Source organism: Thermobia domestica, chromosome 12 (assembly GCF_964235325.1).
Source record: "Thermobia domestica chromosome 12, izTheDome1.hap1.1, whole genome shotgun sequence".
In the NCBI taxonomy this organism is placed as follows: domain Eukaryota; kingdom Metazoa; phylum Arthropoda; class Insecta; order Zygentoma; family Lepismatidae; genus Thermobia; species Thermobia domestica.
Genome location: NC_137465.1, coordinates 32,184,741 through 32,204,893, shown reverse-complemented (window position 1 = coordinate 32,204,893; position 20,153 = coordinate 32,184,741). Strand labels below are relative to the sequence as shown.

Here is a 20,153-nt window from a genome sequence, read left to right as displayed (position 1 = left end):
TATTAGTGATGACATGAAATGTAAACGGGAAATAAAACCAAAAGTTGGAATGGTGAAAGAAGCCTTTAGGAGGAAGAAAATAGTATTTTGTGGGACCTTGAATAAAGAGTTGAGAAAAAGACAAAATGTTTCGTGTAGTGTACTGTACTGTATGGGCCAGAAACATGGATATGCAAAAATGATGAGAAACGACTGGAAGTTTTCGAAAAGTGGGAGTTAAGAACAATGGAGCAAATTAGCTGACTCGAGCGGAAAACGAAGGAGAGAGAGAGAGTTAGAAATGGTAGGGGAGAGAAGAACAATATTAGGTATTAGTAAGAGAAAGAGAAACTGGTTGGGACATTGGGTAAGAAGGAACTTATCATGAGGCACGTGCTAAAAGAGTATGGTGGTAAGAAAGAGAGGAAAGGGGGCGAAGGAGACCTCAATTAATGGACGATATCAAAACAGAAAAATCGTATGTAAAGACGAAGAGGTTAGCTGAAGACCGTTGAACATGGAAGCTTCTCAGTAGCAGCAAGTGAGCTGCCAATAATGACAGAATACCTATGATGATGATGATGATATTCATTTACATTAGTCTTCAGATGGCGTACACTCCAACGTAGTGTCCAATTGAACGCTCCACAATTATTCCTCCGTTCTTTTTCTTTCTTCACACTTTCTACCTTTCCGGTCTGGTGAAACGTATAGCGAAATTGCATGTAATATGCCATTTTAGTGTGAGACATTTGTGTTTTCACTACTTTCTAGTAACAGTTTTTCTATACCCAGTTCAGAGATTCTTACATTCCGTCTTCATATCAACGCCGAGACCATACTACAGGGTACTCCCTTCATCACGAAAGCAATGAATAACAAGATTTTGTGAAATAAATGTCCTAAGCGGAGATAGAGAAGTATTTAAATGTTTAACCAAGAGTAGAGTACCTCATAAATCTCTGAAGTTAGGGAAACGAAACTCTACATACAAACTTCTCATTAGAAATAAGGGAATATGTGCTTCACCATTATATAAATATATAAATCACTCCTAAGATGAAAAAAGTTGGAAGTCTATATAATAACATTTCGGATTCTTTATTGTGTGTTTTAAGTGATTTCGAAAATTTCTTGCAAAATGAAGTGAAAATCTTCAGTTTAACGTCCAATTCCACAATTATAAAGTGGGAAAAGGGATAATTTGTATAATATTGAAATTTCCTATTGTTTATTTGGAAAATTCCCAATCTGAGGATTCAGTTAATTTGAATGTGGTAAATTCGGCGTATAAGCTTTTAATGAAAAATGAGTGGATTGACACCGTGTTTTAGCGCTTTCAAAAACCCGCTTCTAAAGGCACGAAGGAAGGAGTGGAGTGGGAATTAAAGAATGGGTACTTCTATATACAAAGGGCTAGCTCAAGGCTACAGCATACTGTGCACAATAGAGGGACATCGATAAGCTCTTTTCGCTAATGAATTGATCTTCCCAAAGATTGATATTTGATATTATCACTAGTTATAAATCTTTTGGCGTCACCCATTTTAGACGGCGTCATTCTTTGTATGTGAGTTACAAACCAGGGCAGCTAGATAGTTTGAAATAAAATAACCGCAGTATTTTGTGCACAATATTATGTTATTTAACTTCGTACACAGTATCATTTCTGTTAGTATCGCCTCGAACGCAAGAGGGGAAATGTACGTTGTAGCATACAGCTACATTTTTAATGTTTCAGTTTAACTTCCCTTTATTTATATTTTACTGTTTTAAATAGAAAGTTTAATCTACGATATTATCCAAATGGTGAAAAATCTCTCAGAGACTGGCTTGTTTGTTGTGGACTTTGTGGTGGACAAACACCGTGCTCGTTTGTTTTCTCGGGGTTCTCCCGTTTCCTCCCACTCTTTATTTCACCATTTCGTTCATTTCTCATCATCACAGTCTCCTTTAGCCTAACCGGCATAAGCGTGGGACGTAAAACTGAAAGATTTCATTTCATTTTGGCTTGCTTGTTTGAAATGCACGGATGCGCTGTGTTGATTCTACTTATTATAGCCCATACTATAGACGGATTAACGGACTGGAACGAAGTAGCTAAGAAACACGTAAGCTACAGCTATGATTGGAAGAAATATTGATGCTTGCAAAAGACTATTGACAGTATTTGTTTCTCAGCATATGGATGGTAATATTAGATATTGGCGAATTTTTCGTAGAATAATATCGATAATAAAACTGGTCGTAACTAAAAATTTGGCATTACGTGGATCATTCTTTTTTAAAATAGCTGAATTGTTAGTAGAATATCACCCAGTTACGTGACTATTTTCGAAGAATTAAAGACAATATATTGCATAAATATTATCTCGGCGATAATTCAAACAACAAAAATTGTTCTAATAACCAAGTTAAAGAGATGTAAATATTATTCTGTCACAGTGGACTAAACCCGAGATCTCTCACACTAAACAAATGACAATAGTAGCGCGTTTCGTTATTATATGCTAAACACCAAATCAAGATGGACGTCACGTAGAAAATAAGTGAACCTCATATGAATTTATTAACATAGATGATAGCACATGGAAAGGAATAGCGAATAAATAGTAGAGATGCTACAAAAATATTTTACTTAATTACTTGAGAGGCCAAGAATAACAATGGCACGAATATGCCTGGAAAGCATAGTGGTGTTCATAGTCGTATTGTCCCTGTATCTTTTATTCCTTGTTCATCTTAGATATTGAATTTAATGGTTTTTCATTCTTCATGCTGTATCACCAATGGAAATAGTCGTATTGCGACACAAATTTGAGCATTTACGCGATGTATTATAGTATATATATATATATATATATATATATATATATATAACTATTTCTCAGGCAAGTTAGTTGTAAAGGCAAGGATAATCTACAGATGGTGATCAGAAAAATGGAAACACCTGTAGTTGGCAACACGTCAGATGTATGGGTTGGCAGTAGTGTCGTGGCGCCCGCAGCGCCGGACCGCTGGTGGTGGTGTGTTAGGTCGGTCTCCATACTACGTCAGGCGCAGTGGAACAGCAGTGTCCAGTGGCTGCAGCAGACGGAGGTAGTGTAAAATGGAAGACCTCTCAGATTTTCAAAGAGGGCAAATTGTTGGTGCGCGGTTATGTGGAGTGAGTGTGACGGCAGTGGCTACTGTGTTAGGTGTGTCGCGTGGGACAGTGTCGAAGGTGATGACGGCCTACACAACACACGGGAAAACCACATCGGGGAAGCGGAACAGTGGGCGGAAGAAAATCATGAGTAACAGGTCATGCCGGGTATTAAAGCATATTGTCACGCAGAACCGTCGTGCCACTGCGGAGCAAGTGACGGAGGAACTCAATCAACATCTCATCCACCCTGTTTCGACAATCACAGTCCTCCGCGAATTACATGACATGAAGTTACGGGGTCGTGTTGCACGGGCCAAACCGCTCATCAGGGACCATAACGCTTTCGCACGCCGCAAATGGTGCCGCGACCATGCAACTTGAACCTTTGAGGACTGGAAACATGTGATATGAACGGATGAGTCATCCTTCACCCTATTCCCAACCACGGGCCATGTTTATGTGTGGGGAACGCCCAAAGAAGCTTATGATCTGCAGTGTCTCCGCTCAACTGTGAAACATGGCGGCGGTTCGGTGATATTGTGGGTCGCCATATCATGGTTTTCATTGGGTCCTGTGGTCACACTTAGCGGACGAATCACTGCCAACGATTATGTCGCAATTTTAGGAGACCACTTGCATCCTGTGGTCCGGATGTTGTTTCCGGACAATGACGCCATCTTCCAGGATGATAATGCACCCATTCACACAGCTGGCGTTGTTGCAGCGTGGTTTGAGGAACATCGGGATGAAGTTCAACACCTCCCCTGGCCCGCCCAATCCCCAGATCTCAACATAATTGAACATCTGTGGTCCGTCTTGGAAACACGACTCCGGCGACGATTTCCACTTCCATCCTCTCTCACAGAACTGGCCGATGCCCTGCACGAGGAATGGTGTAAAATTCCACTTGCTACCATTCACGACCTCTATGCGTCCATCCCACGTCGCATCAAGGCTGTTCTGAAGGCGAAAGGTGGCCCGACACCATATTAATCTGGTAAGTTGCAATTTCGTTCAGGTGTTTCCATTTTTCTGATCACCATCTGTATCTATTATATATTTTCTTGAAATGGGTATCATCAAAAGAGATGAAATATAACCAATGCAGAAAGTGTTTTTTTACTGTATTTTATTTTTTTAAAGGCTTTTGGAAATGCAAAAACAGCTCACAACAACAATTCGAGCAGATTTGGGAAGTTTATTCAAGTCAACTATAAAGAAAATGGCATGGTTCATGGGTAAGTAGTATCTGTATTGCATTGTTGGTATTTAATCATTTTGTTTTTCTTTTGTTTTTAAAGTATTATCAGTAGTAACTCGTACAGTGTGTGAGTAACAGTGAAAATAATATTGGATTTGCATTAACTTATAATACCATAAATAAAGATTTAGAGATTATTGATTAAAAGTATTATTTTACCGCTGATGAGTTCAACAATTAAAAAATAATAATTTTTTGTATGATCGAATTTGATTTTATGATAGTCCAATCCTAATATCTAAAACTGTAATATTAAGTACTTACTTACGTTCATATTTTTTATTGCGAAAACAAAATACCGATATATTTTGAGTTGAAGCGAGCTGTTATTTTTTTGATGTCTGTGTTATTTTTAGTAAAGGCCGTTGACACATTGCTTGGAGAGGCTTCAAATGCACTTTGGTGAGAGTATTCTTTCAGTGCCTCAACAGCTAAGTAAGTGAAAGGCTAAAGCTTCGTGATAACCCTTTGCCTGATAATATTGTTCATGAGTTGTACTTATTTAACTTCTATTACCGAATTGTTGCTATGCTGATTGGAAAATATCCTGTTCGTTGCTTGTTACTAACATGCGTTTTCGTATTATAATCACTTGTTTTGGTCAATACTACTCCAGTGTTCAGTCTCTCCTTTAGCCTAACCGGCATAAACGTGGGACGTAAAACTCAAAAATTTCATTTTTTCCAGTGCAGTTAAAATCGATTGTCAAGCTAGAAAAAACACGTTCAAAATGTGTGTAGTGGATATTGTAGGTATAAAAATATTCATCAAAGGAGTATAATAGTGTCGGGTCTCGAAAAACCAAGTATAGCGTAAAACAGTAATGTGATTTTGACTTCAAGTATCAAGTAACAAAAAAGAAAATACATTTAAAAGTACGCTTACAGCTTGGAATACTCATTTTCCATATTAGCTATTCTTTTTATTTATTTTTTTCTTCAGTAGAGCAGATATATATTAATGGGAAGCATGTTCGTCAGCAAGTAAAGTATAAAATGTGAAAAACACTGGATTTGTTCACGAAAACAACAGTAATATTATCTTTCTTATTGTGCCGCAAGGTTATGATTTTAAGAAATACTTTTCTTGCCCTCCCTTCAAAACTGTGAAACCCTTTGTATGAAAGTGAAACCAGTGTCACTGAAATCCATGATTTGCTCGCGAAACCAGTAAGTGTTGAAATTTTCAAAATTTAACCTAACTCTTTTACGTATCTGCAAGTATTCTAAATTGCATCACTTCATAATTGTTAATGATAATTTCACTGATTCTTCAGCTGCTCCCGGCAACTTGTAGTCCAAAGTACCTGTGAGATACTTTGATTACCAGAATCTCATTTGAGTAGCATTATGGGGATCCAAATAGTTATGCATCATCCAACTGGAATTAGGCAAGGTGAATTTCTCGCTCAGTCGACCCATGAGTAAAAATATTAGAACGATACCTCAACGACTTGCATTTCTGAGAATATTGATATCACAATGCGTTTTCAACATGTTCTGTCTAATCTCAAACTTTTTAAAGATCCAGCAATTAGTAATGAAGGACGCATCGATTCTCAGATCGTTCCTAAGGCTGCAATTAGAAAGCTTAAGGGTAGTGGTTGTATTTTCAGGCATATATTTACATTTCTTTAAATACTGAAAATAAAGTATGCATTTAGTTCTATGTATTGGACGAACATTTACAATATCAGTTTATTATTCATTATCACTCCAAGGTCGGTACGGTATCACAAACATTGAAATTTTGGTAGCTTCTGCAGCAGTAATAACGTAAGTAAAGCAGACAGTGCAGTGCACGTTTAAAGTATTTTAAGTGAAGTATTATGATCTATATTTAGAGTAAATATTGTAAGGTTCCACGTGTTTGAACACCACGTGCTAGTTGTAAACATACTTCAGACGACAGCTACGAAGAAAACGTCGTCCACCATCGCCAACGATCGGTAAGTAACGGAGGACCGATTCCATTTCACATCGTCCAGGCAAAACCAAATTTGTCCCCATCATAGTCTCAGAGTTCATTAATTTTTTTATATGCTATCTACATGCAATATTATTAGACCCGTATTTTTCCTTTTGGCTGAAAAAAAATTCTCCGATATACAGCCTTCCAAAATGGCTGCCCTCCTCTCGGATTGTTCGAAAAACTGAAAAACAAGTCAAATTAAAAGTTATATTTTAGAGAAACGAGTGTACGTAGTAACACAATCGCAATAGTAGGAATAATATGAAGTAGTGTGTTTCGGTGGAGGGGCAAAATTTGTATATTGGTCCAATAGGATTCGCACAATTCACTCGCAATGTTCCAACTTTGGTGAAAATTTTGCTAATTTCAAACATTTTTATTTCTGTCCTCACGAGCCATATCAACCATCTGCTTCTAACATCGAAATCTAATCGATAAGGTCTCTTGAAAATGTAAAGGGCTTACACATCTGATTATTACATCCTACGTTAAAGTATGATGAAAAGCTGAAAATTTCATTAAGACACCATATTTGGCCGCCTTTTTCTCAAAAACTCCACCTTTTAAGAATCTGAAATTTTTACAACCATTGGACAAGTACCTAAGTATTTAATATCCGTTAACTGTTCATGCGGCAGCGGCCCCTAACGTTCGCAATTAATTACTGAAATTTTGATTTTTGTACTTGGAATGTAAACATTTCCCATGGACATTTAGGCCCTGTACACAAGGCGATTTGAAAGGCAGTATGAAAATTTTGAGAGTTGAGTCCTGTCATCAAACCAAGTACAAAAGTTCTGATAAACATGAGTCGAATTCCGCTTCGTTTTCGAGTTACAGGGGGAGCTCATGTGGTTCGGATTCCACGTTAATCAGTAGGTCCACGTCTCATATAGCCTCGCTGCTGAACGGGACGTAAAACTCAAAATTAATCAATCAATCGAGTTACAGGGTTTCTAACTCGGGACCCAAAATCGACTCGCGACAATGGAATATATGTTCCGCGTTAAATCAGAAAGTATGCGTTGAAGTTATGATGAAATTCAGAAAGTAGATTTGTATCAATATGATGATTTTTACGTGCGTAAGGGTGATGAAATTCGTTTGGCAGTGTTGCAAACTTGGTAGAATTTCTATTTTTTCCAAATGACACTACGTGGTTTTTATTTGATATTTGATACTCATTAATGATTGTAAACATCACATGAAGCACAATTTTCCCCACATCACCAGAGGTTTCGAAAACATATGTGTAGTTCATTAAAATGTTTTCTCTCATGCGTTATTGATAGTTTGTAACATTGAGTGTGAATTTCACTTGATGTTTACCATCATTAGTAAAACCAAAATATTGAATAAAAACTACGTCTAAGTTGTCATAATAATAATAATAACAATAATAATAAGAAGAAAATTTCTTTTTTTTATTATTGTAGAACCTCTCGTAACTCGACGCATCAAGTTCGTACTTGTTCAAAAAGTTCTGCTTCAACCATGAAACAGTTTGTTACGTGATTCGGTGTCGTGAACATCGTCCTAATATTTTCTGGAGTCATGAAAATTGTTATTACTGTTAACATGACATTGTAGTGCATTAATTACAGTGTTTGTCCGAATAACAATAGAGAAGTCCTATTACAGTAAGGACGGTAATTAAATGTGTTGATTATGCTAAAAGACATAAGAGGATTGTATACAAAAAGAATTCTTGACAAAAATCTTATCATGAGGTAAAATATATGGATTGCGTACAGCGTATCTGCCAAACGTGCTATTAGGGGAGGAGTATTATTGGTGTCCTGTACACAAGGTGATTTGAAAGGCAGTAAGAAAAATTTTGAGAGATAAATCGTTCGCCGTAGTCTAGGTTTCACATATAACGGCCGTTTTAATGGCGATACACATTCATGTTTAGTATGTTAACTGTCGGATTAAAGGTTTCCAAGTCTACATTCAGAGGAACAAATTCTTCATCTTGCTGGTGCATAATTTCATTTTTACACTTTCTTCCGTGTTCACCAATATCACATACGCATTCACGTTCTTCACGGTAAGTATTCAAAGCACCCTTTACACAAATAATCATCCTCTTCGAATACTACGTTTGGACAGACACGCTGTACGCAATCCATATATTTTAATGCAAGATAAAATTTTTGTCGAGAATTCTTTCAGTACACAATCATATGACTTTTACCATAATCAACTTATTTAATACTGTAATAGGACTTCTCCATTGTCATTCGCACAAACACTGTAATTAGTACAATACAATGCCATGTTACCAGTGAAAACAAATTTCATGGTTCCAGAGAACACTAGGACGATGTTCATGACACCGAATTACGTAATGAACTGTTTCGTGGTTGAAGCAGAACTTCTTGAACACGTTAGAATTTGCCGAGCAGATATCACTTCGCTTCTTAAACAAGGTCGAATTTGATGCGTCGAGTTACAAGAGGTTCTGTAATAATAATAATAATAATAATAATAATAATAATAATAATAATAATAATAATAATAATAATAATAATAATAATAATAATAATTTATTATTATTATTATTATTATTATTATTATTATTATTATTATTATTATTATTCGAACAACAACTTAGATGTAGTTTTTATTCAATATTTTGGTTTTATTAATGATGGTAAACATCAAGTGAAATTCACACTCAATGTTACAAACTATCAATAACGCATGAGAGAAAACATTTTAATGAACTACATGTATGTTTTCGAAAACTGTGGTGATGTGGGGAAAATGTGTTTCATGTGATTTTTCAATCATTAATGAATACCAAATATCAAATAAAAACCACGTAGTGTCATTTGGAAAAAATAAAAGTTCTACCAAGCTTGAAACACTGCCAACCGAATTTCATCGCCCTTACGCACGTAAAAATCATATTAATACAAATCTACTTTCTGAATTTCATCATAACTTTAACGCATAGTTTCTGATTTAACGCGAAACATATATTTTATTTTCCATTGTCGCAAGCTGATTTTGGGTTTCGAGTTAGAAAACCTGTAACTCTAAAACGAAGCGGAATTCAACCCATGTTTATCAGCACTTTTCTACTTGGTTTGATGACAGGATTCAGCTTCCAAAATTTCCATACTGCCTTTCAAATCGCCTTGTATACACGCCCTAAATGCTCATAGGAAATATTTACATTCCAAGTACAAAAATCGAAATTTCAGTAATTAATTGCGAACGTTATAGGCTGCAGCCGCATGAACAGTTAACGGATATTAAATACTTAGGTACTTGTCCAATGGTTGTAAAAATTTCAGATTCTTAAAAGGCGGAGTTTTTGAGAAAAAGGCGGCCAAATATGGTGTCTTAATGAAATTTTCAGCTTTTCATCATACTGTAACGTAGGATGTAATAATCAGAAACGTAAGTCCTTTACGTTTTCAAGAGGCCTTATCGATTAGATTTCGATGTTAGAAGCATATGGTTGATATGGCTCGTGAGGACAGAAATAAAAATGTTTGAAATTAGCAAAATTTTCACCAAAGTTAGAACATTGCGAGTGAATTGCGCGATTCCTATTAGACCAACATACAAATTTTGCGCCTCCATCGAAACACACTACTTTATATTCTTCCTACTATTGCGATTATGTTACTACGTACACTCGTTTCTCTACAATAAAACTTTTAATTTGACTTATGTTTCAGTTTTTCGAGCAATCCGAGAGAAGGACAGCCATTTTGGAAGGCTGTATGTTTATCTAAGGAGATTTTTTTAGCAAAGAAAAAATTCGGGGCAAAAAAATTTGTATGTAGTTTCTCATTTTAAAAAATAAACTAAATCTGAGACCACCCTGCACGATTTGAAATATAATCACTTGAAGATTGACGAAGTTAGCCGGCATTTCAGGATAAAAAGAAGGTAGAACACGGCAGAAGGCATCAATCTCCATCGATTGCTCAACCCCAACTCTCTAAGACGGCTTATCATTAAGATCTGCATAACCCGCTCTCTTAAAACGTATGGTCATTGAGAGGTACAAATCCTATACTCTTAAGACACTTGGTCATTGAGAATTCCCGTTCCCTCTCTATGACGCATGGTCATTGAGAGATATCTATTCAACATATTATAAGACACATCGTCATTGGGCTTCTATAATTCACTAACAAATCACCAAGTTATTTAAAAGAACTTGAGAAAACTTTTATAATAAAAAGGTGATGGGAAAGTCTAATCTCCCGTGTACCATCTTTTAACTCTACCTTAAAAGAAAAAAAAAAATCTTTACAATATTAATGAAGTTACAAGAAATTAAAAATTTGATTTTTTCAATAGACTTTATTTCGAAAAAGTTCTTACATAAATACCACGTCACGTAGGTGGTTTTCGAAAGACTAAATACCATAATTCCGTTTACATTACTATGGCATCTCAGACCGTTCTAGAAATATATATATATATATATATATATATATAAAAAACGTATGCTGCTTGAAATGACAAATTTGTGGGACCTTTTTTAATCACTAGCTGAACCTGCGCTCTCTACACAGCGCATCATTCACATATGAGCATGAATCTCCTTGGCATTCCTCACAACATCTGTATAAGTCTCTTTACAGAAACAAGTGAAGGACGTCTTGATAAAAATTGGCAATGCGTATCATAAAAGAGAGATTTTTTTAGATTATTTTTTTCAATATCTCGCACCGTTTGCAAGATTTGAGCCTTCTTCCGATTGGAATTCGTAATTCATGTATGATCAGTGTTTTCTTTCTTCTTGCATGCAGTATGTATTACAGCAAATACATTATACATACAATTATCTATAATATCAGTAATATATGATGTACATTGGGCAAAACACTCCAAACAATAAATATTTATCTTAGACTGGGGAAATAGTAATCTTTCGTTTTGCATTATCATTTGGTCATGAAACAAACGCCGGAGAGATATACTAACCCCGTATACAAATGTGTGGTGTTGGAATGTATAACTCGTAAGATATGGTGCTTTACTTTTTTAAAATTTCAACACTTCCAGTGTACCTCTAAAAATTGTAATAAGAAATAACGGCCATATTTTAAAATAACTGAACAATCTACACATTTCACTCGACCAGTGAAAACGACATCTTTCTAGATCATGTAGTTTCCGAGATATCATTGTTAAAAATTGGCCACAAACATATAAACTTTTCTTGACCACAAACATATAAACTCATATAACATTTTAATATATAGATTGTTGCTTTTCTTATAACATTGCAGCAAGTCTATGCTAGTTGTAACTACAAGTTCAAGCAGTTACGTAATTTTGAGCGGTGTTTCAGTTTCAACAATGTTTATTGTATTTCCAGAGAAGTTTGAGATATCAGATTGAAGTAAACAGCATTATGATTAATATGCTATTAAAACCATTTTCGTGGTTGCATGTGATACTTAGCTAAACAGTTTTTCGGAACAATTCATATTGAGGAAAAGTCATGTTCTTATAAATTAGAAATACCTCATATAATGATCATTATATTCGACGTGCCCCGCGGGATGTGCACTGTCCCGTCCGTTTCACTTAAAAATTGTTACTGTTGTAGAGGCATCCTAAGTGTGAATGTTTGCGATATCCTAGCGCCCGTAGCTTGTGACTCTAATAATAAATGTGGTATTGTAATAGTTTAACGGTAGAGTCGAAATATATGATACTGTGACCGTTTGTAAAAATAGAACTTTTATATTAGTTTGACAACACTGTTAATCTAATGGTATTTCAGAGTACGGAAAATGATTTCTCTGGTACAAAATTTCAGTCGAGCGTTTGAAGATACATGGTCAACTCTGTATAAGCAAAATTATAACGTTAGAATTGAATTATAAACATTACTCAATAAGGAAGAGCTTGTCAAAATGATTGTTTTAGAACATAGCAGTTAATTAGAAAATAGTATTAGGAACTAATATATATATATATTGAAAAATGTGAAATACGCTATGAGAGCAGAGCAGTAAGTAATGCACAATAGTTTATGTGGAAGAAAGTGCAATAGGAACATATCAAGGATATATATACAAAGTAACGGGTCATATTAAAGCTACTTTTCAATTTATCGCCAAGTCTCTCAGCACATTCCTTCGTCATAGGACAAGTTCAAAAATATCCTGTTCATAGAAGTCCGTCTTTGGGAGTATAAGCATTACGCACAACCGATTTGACTTGCTTAACGAAACTGAACGTTAGCCGGGCAAATGTGAAGGTGAGAGATCAGGACTATATGCCGCGTGCTTGAGGACCTCCCACCTAAACTTTCCGAGATTTTTACAAACAGATGCAACAGCATGACGGAGTTCGATATATCCAGCATAAATGTTAGGGCGTTTGTCATGGTGCTTACTATCCAACATTGTCAGCGCTGTTTCATACGATGCAGCATTCACAATGAACCTACGTGTTAGAAAATCCAGAAGTGAACTTCTCATATCCCAGAATATAGCAATTGTTTTCGCAGATTGAGTCACTTTGAATGGTGGGGAATCGGTATGTTTCCATTCCATGGTGCCCGCTTTGTTTCAGGCGTGTAGGGATACATACAGGACTCGTTACCTTTAATGATACCTTCCAGCAAACCGTACCAGGTGTCCAAGCATGCTATCATTCGCTGCCTTATATGGATGTCGGTGAGGTTAACGAAATTTTAGTTGGTCTTGTACTGCATTGTATACTATATGTACGAAATGTTGAGCACGTTCGACAGTGTTCGAAGATGGATTCGATGTGAAATTCTATTTGCTTGATGCTATTACTGGCTACCTGGAACCTTTTAAATTTGCAAGGTTCACACGGCCCTCGTCAAAGAATTTGCGCCGTCTGGAGATTTTACCACGATGCATAATACAGTCTACCCTACGGTGCATTTCCCTGCGAATTTCACTCGGCTTTCCTATAATGGTGTTGGTTTGTAGTTTTGCCGACAAAACTAACTGCACGTCTCTTCTTTTAACAAGTATTATCTTGGTGCAAATAAAATGTTCACCCAGGTGCGCCATTTACAAAGACCGAAAATTGAAAAATACAGTACCTGTTTATCAAAATAGTCCCCGTCTTCAGCCAAACAGTTTTGCCACTGGTTAGTCAGTAAATTCCGTGGTGAAAGGAGTTGGAGTCTGCGGTACGATCACGTTCTCAACCGCATGTTGATCTTCCCTCCCAAGAAATGATCGAGATATTGGAAGAGGTGGTAGTCAAGTGTAAGAGTACGGTGGGTGAGGAAGGATTTTATACTGCAACTCATGGAGAGCTTGCACCGTCTTTTGCACGACATGTGAGTGGGCATTATTATCCAACGTTAGGACACCGTGTGTCTTGACCATTGATCTATACTTGCGGACAAGTTTGCGATAAGAGTACATGAATTTTAGCAGTGTAATGAGTTCCAGTGATGGATTCGGCGCCTCAACGGAGTAAAACCATTATAGATTACCATACTATCAACATGTAGAGGTTTTGGAAACCTCCCGAACTTTGATCAAGATCCAGGCACTGTCGTGACTGTTTTGGATTGTCGTAGAAGATATATTTTTCATTAAAAGTGACGATCTGATGCAGGAAACTTTCCTAGTTACTCCGCACACTTAGAGAACTCTTCAGATGGTGATTCTTGTTGGTCGGTGTCCACTTATGTGGCATCCATAAGTCCAATTTTTTTCACCTTACTGATTGTGCGGAGCCACAGAATTACAGTGGTGTAGTGTATGCTTATCTTGTCTGCGATAGCACGAACACTCTGAAAGTCTGCTTGTACGCTGTTCCAGAGGAGCTAATGGGAACATGATGTTTGTCGGTGCTCACGGGTTCATTTTGCAATCCTGTGTCACTGAACGAAATTGACAAGCCAACAGCGAATGATGTGTTCATTCGTCATTCCTGGCCCAAATACTCTGTTAATCTTTTTGTGGCTTGTTGTGTACAATATCTAAGTTTGAAGTATAAAGGAAAGTTATTCACAATTGTGTTCTTCATATTGTGCACTTTAGTACGACTCTGTTCAACATCGCACTACTTTTTGACTTGTGGGTACCCCTGCCTGTTTGCTGCATGTTTTACAGAGTTCGTGATGTCAGACGTATGACCTTAGTCCATCTTTGTGTTGTGTTGCTGAGGTGAGTTTCTCACCAGATGTTCAAGCGGATCGCACGATATAATTTAGGCAACTGTGAGAGACACGCCATCTTTTCTCAGTAGTTTACGTTTCTGTGACTAAAGGACACTTGATCGAACAACTGCCGACTGAAATGCAAACTTCAAAGTACTTCTGTTTCAGTTTACACATTCCAGATCAGTATAATATCACGTGAAAAATATGTTGCGCGTTACTTATTGATCCGCTCTCATATCATATTAAAAGAACATCGTCAAAGCGAAATTACCATGAGAGTTTTTACGACACTGACGTAGAATGAATTGTAATGAACATCTTTAATATTAAATTCATAGGAGGAACATGGTAAAGAAAAAAAAAAAAAAAAATTGAATTCGCAAACTGAGAGTAGTGATTCTGAATTATCAGATCATGGATGTAATGTTTAAGTGATTAAAAAAAATTTTTTTAAAATAGCACGTTCTATCATTATGCATTAATATAAAAATAAATCACCGTTTGTGGATGTGAAAGTGTTTTGTGTAATTGTAGAATGCATTTATTGATTATATTCCATAAAATTCGTACTTACATGAATCTTCTATCGTGCTGAATTTGACTTGCGTTACATGTGTGTGCATATGTTTTCCTTTGGCCTGGCATAAAACTGTGACTGTGCTAACACTTTATAGTTAAACTTGATAAGTAGGCCATGTTCCACTGCATGATCTGAGAAACCATAAGGATATAGATAATTTGCGCGTTATTCCGCAGTTGGCCATTTTCGTAAGTTAGAACGATGTGCTCCAAACTTCAACCAGTTTCGTTATATGATTGTTTATTATATGTTTCAGCTGTTCAGTTAAAAAAAAAAAAAAAAAAAAAAAAAAAAAAAAAAAAAAAAAAAATCTCATTTGAAATTTGAAGTACATGATTTGTTTTCATTAACTGAATAAATTGTTAAAGAAGAAGTTTATTGAAAAGTTTTTAAGGATTCGCTCTTGCTTTTTATCCAGATAGTGAATAATACACTTAGATTTTCACTTCTAAGTCGAACATGTATAACAAAGTGTATCAGGAGTATTAGTAGATATTTTTGAAAATTGATAGTACTGTTATTACCTATTGTGAGTAGAATGAATTTATCTACAAGGTAAACCAGGAGATTACTCCCTGGTAAATTTAATGGACAGAATGAACCACCAGTTGACACAGTAATTAATCCTCTGCCCAGTTGTTGTCCGAAGTTAAACAGTAGATTGGGGCTGGAGCCATTGCTGTGCTTTAGTAGCTTTATCAGTGTGTCATTGGAATTTGCTAGCTTTTCACGAATAGCATCATAGAGTGGGGAAAGAGGTGGAAATCACATAACGTAAGGTTATGTGAATCTAGGAGGTGGTGAAGAATGTTGTTGCAGGCATACTGTATATTTATTTTTAGTTTCTTCTTGCAGTTTCATTGTATTGATTCACAATAAGTCTTCAACCGTTTTTTTGCAAGGAAATTTATCACTGTTTGTCCCTTTCGGTGTCAAAAAACGATGACTACGATTTTGACAATAGAGAGTTAGCACATGGGAAGTGAAAAGTCATAGTTCTACTTCAGTCTTTAGGTCTTGTTGAAGAACTCACGTCTCGTCTTGTGTAGTTAGTCGAGCAAACAAAAACTCTCTTATTTTCTTTTGCCACTTAGCTTGAATTTCAATGAAAGCAGATGGCTCAGTCCTTCTTAAAAGAAAGGAAATGGAAATCGCACCGTCTGACACATTCTACACATGCAGATCTAGACATGAATGAATATTTTCCACAAGATCTACACTAACATTGATATTATTAGATTCTTTGCGAATTGACATTTGGCAACCTCCTAAAATTGTGCCCTGAATATTATTAATGATGACCCGATCTATCTTTTATTGGCCTCTACTTGAAATGGAAGCCATTTTTGCCGATATTCGTCTATATTTGAATGTTTTAACATTTTAGGATAGGGGGCATGTGCCTACATACCGTCATATGAATTATCTAGAAAATTCGTTGAGATATATTGGTGTTCAGAAACAGGTTCTGATTAGCGTTCTTTACTTCACTCGCTTCATCTTCACTCACACATTTCCACACGTCATACTCGTAGAGAGTTACGAATTTAAGGCTATGACTTCCACAGTATGCATCTTCATTCATACCCAGTTTCATCTTCCTATGACTGTTGGCAGTGCATCGGGAGAAATTAAAAAAAAAAAATTCTTTTGCGAGTATGCGAGCAATATGTTGCGTAAAAAGGCTGTTTTGAGAGGTAATGAGGAACAATAAGTGTTTTATTTTTTACGTATATTGACATTTGAACGGTGCAAAATACGACGAGTGAATTATTGGCTCTAATTCAAAAGATTATTATTTTTTCCCCACATATTCAGCCATTGCAGAGATACACTTTTCCTACCTGTGTTCTAGACCGGTTAAAGAGGGAAGATGTGTTACGTGTCATTGTTCTACAAGAGGTACAAGAGCGATGTCATTTGCAAGATGTTTTACAATAGAAACATATGAGACGCATCCGGAAAGAAGTTAGTTTGTAAAATGAAAGACAAACATGATTTTACTACTGTGTAATTAGTAATACATAACCTCCCATATGCATCATCCCGTTTGAGGCATTTGTTGTGATGTGGCACAGACTTTTATATGTCTGTTTCGAAGAATTCTGCCGCCAAGAAGTGGAATCACGATGTTACAACCACTTGCAATTCAACTGCACTGTCGAAACTATTCCTCTTACCATTGACTCCACATAATTGCGCTTGCACCAGGCTATGGCTGCGTGCTCCTCACATTCCTGCGCGAGCATGTCCTCTGACTACTTTTCGGAACTTATTTTCTGGATGCGCCTCGAATATTCAACATGTCTATGAAATGATGGCATACTTAATTTATGACATGCTTGCTGGTTTCATATATTGTAATTGCTTTTAGTAGATTCTTATGGTATTTACAATATTTCTTGCAAAATTTGAAGATAACTATGTACACATTTTGAGTCTCGATTCGCTTTTTTTAAGAAAATGTTTTGTGATCCGTTATCGATATTGTGATTGTTGTGTCTAAATATGCAACTTACATACTAATTCGAAGGAGTTAAATCATTGGTGGCTATCTATTCGTTAATTCGGTTAAATCAGTGGCTATTTATTCGAGATACACTTATCAAATTTTAATGATAGTAGAACTAATTTATAAGAATAAATGATTAATATTAATTTTAATAGACTTCAGGCCTAAAATTACACTGACAAACTAGTGCGTGAAAAGGCATCTTTGAGGTTTGTCGAATTTGATACATAACTTAGCGAATAGGTAGTACAAGAATTAATGCGAAAAGAAGTTAACTTATTCGCAATGATTTGTGAAGAAGAGAAGAAGCGATCCATCATGCACTGAATGCATCGTGGTTAACCACTTAAAAGCAAACAAACAAACAAAAACCGTGATACTCAGTATTTGTGTCTAGTGTTATACTTTCGGCTTCTTGGCTTAGGGATACTATCTCTAAGCACCATTAGGGATACTGGTGTTAATTGCAGTCTTTACACATATTAAGTTCAACACAAAAGAATAATTCAACTTAACTGCAGGTTAGAGGAATGTGTGGTCGACACATAGCGATGATGAAATTCATAAAGTACGAATAAGTCTGATGTTGCGCCAATAACACACACAATATTATGTTAACGAACTCGCATTTTACAACACCTACAGAGTTCTTCACTGGTGCGATGTATATCAAAAGGACCCAGACAGAACGCACAAGTTTTCTTCTATAGGTTTGTGGTAGCATCGTTTTGATTTTGGTCTCTTGCTTCGATGATGTGGGTTGGCTTCTTCACTTGGGATTTCGCATAGGTTGTGGCTTCCCATGGAGATCACTTCCTTCAGATTAACATATTGGACGCTGCAGATGCATTACCTGTCACGTATTGATTGCATAGAGAGTCAGATTATTGGGGACAATTTAACATCTTATCTCTTCCTGGAAAGGAAGATCTAATGTGAGGAAGTCCGCGGAGCAAATTATCTTATTCGGCAGTATGATTTTAGATCTGTTGTTTTTCTTTCTTTATTAATTACATATATAGAAGATAAATTGATTACAGAGAGTAAGTACAATGATCTCAGCTTTTTAACATCTCATGATGTAATTGTTTTATTTGATTATTGATGAGAATTGTTTTTGCATCTGCGTTCATTGACCTTTAAATAAACACTGTTACTTGTATAATAATATAATAGTAATCAAAATAGTTGAATTTATGTTCTTCAATTTATGTTCAAAGTGGACTCTAATTACAGCAGTTCTTTCCGAAGAACCGCGTGTCTTGCATAGGACTATAATAATAATAATAATAATAATAATAATAATAATAATAATAATAATAATAATAATAATAATAATAATAATAAAAATGTAGCAATGAAACAAAGTATTAGAATAAAGGTTCGTTTGCACCACTGTGAAAAATAAGTCAGAAAGTTTTCTTGACAATGGATCAAGTTCCACAAGTGCTGCCATCTTGGACAGTAGCCATAAAGCCGTTAAACTCTTACTGCTTGTCTGCTAATCATTATGTGGACACCTTAACAGGAGAGTTTTGCTTGTTATCGCTGGCGAAATTGAAGTCTGTGTTTGTCTAGAGACGATTTCGTCTAGATCGTGGTGTCGGTGCAAAGTAAGAAGTACCAACTTACATAACCATTGAGAAATAGGACCAACAGTTACGAGAAACGGAATCATTGTTACTGATGACTGCTAAACATGCAAAAAGGAAAGTTTCAGAAGAAAGCATGGAGAGAATAAGTGTTGCATTTAAGAGAAGCCTTCCGCAAATCCACGCGACAAGCTAAGTAGGCAACTACAAATCCCAAAATTAACTGTTCATAGGGTACTCCACAAATGATTTCGCCTACTTGCTTACAAGATTTAACTTAATCAGCGCATAAAACGGGCTGATGAGCCGTTGAGAGTACAATAGTTAGAAAAAATTGATGAAGACTACGACATATTCCTCAATGGTGTTTGTTTTTCAAACGAGGCAGTCTATAACAGACTTAACTATAAACTTGGAAGTTAGAGAATCCCTACGAAGTGCACGAAAAAGAACGCGATGCTTCGAAATTGAATGTGTGGTGTGGTGTCACGAAGAACGAAATTATCGGTCCCTTTTTTTTTTTTGGCTGAGGCGACACTGAATTCGAACAATTATCTAGACATGTTGCAGCAATATGTCTTACCCCAACTCCCACCCGTAGCCTTTCTCCAACAAGAGGGATCTCCGTACCATTTTTTCACGTCGTCAGAGACTTTCTCGATGATCATTTCAGTGGAAGATTGATTGGGAGAAGTTCAAGATTCATAACCTGGCCCCCAGGATCACTAGATCTTACTGTGTGTTACTCTTTCTTACGAGGATTTGTTAAGGACCAGGTTTATTCTACTCAGGTTCAAAATCGGATGACTTGGCGTGAAAGAACATCACTCCAAAGATGTTTGAGAACTTTTGGATTAAGGCGGAATACCACTTTGACATTTACCGCTCAACTAATGGTGCACCTTAAAAGTTCGTTAGTTTTCTTCATTTGTTTAAAAAAATAAACCTTTTTTGGCATATTGTGTGT

At 36.2% G+C, this 20,153-nt stretch overlaps 1 protein-coding gene across 4 annotated transcripts in view; it reads left to right on the top strand.

Moving 5' to 3' along the window:
• The window catches only part of LOC145666401 (unconventional myosin-IXb-like), a 150,438-nt gene that overhangs the window by 22,619 nt on the left and 107,666 nt on the right, over nt 1–20,153 (top strand). For all 4 annotated transcript variants that reach the window (XM_081733611.1, XM_081733610.1, XM_081733608.1 and 1 more), the window contains exon 4: nt 4,271–4,365. In XM_081733611.1, the coding sequence (XP_081589737.1) occupies nt 4,271–4,365 (95 nt within the window). The remainder of the gene's footprint in view (nt 1–4,270; nt 4,366–20,153) is intronic.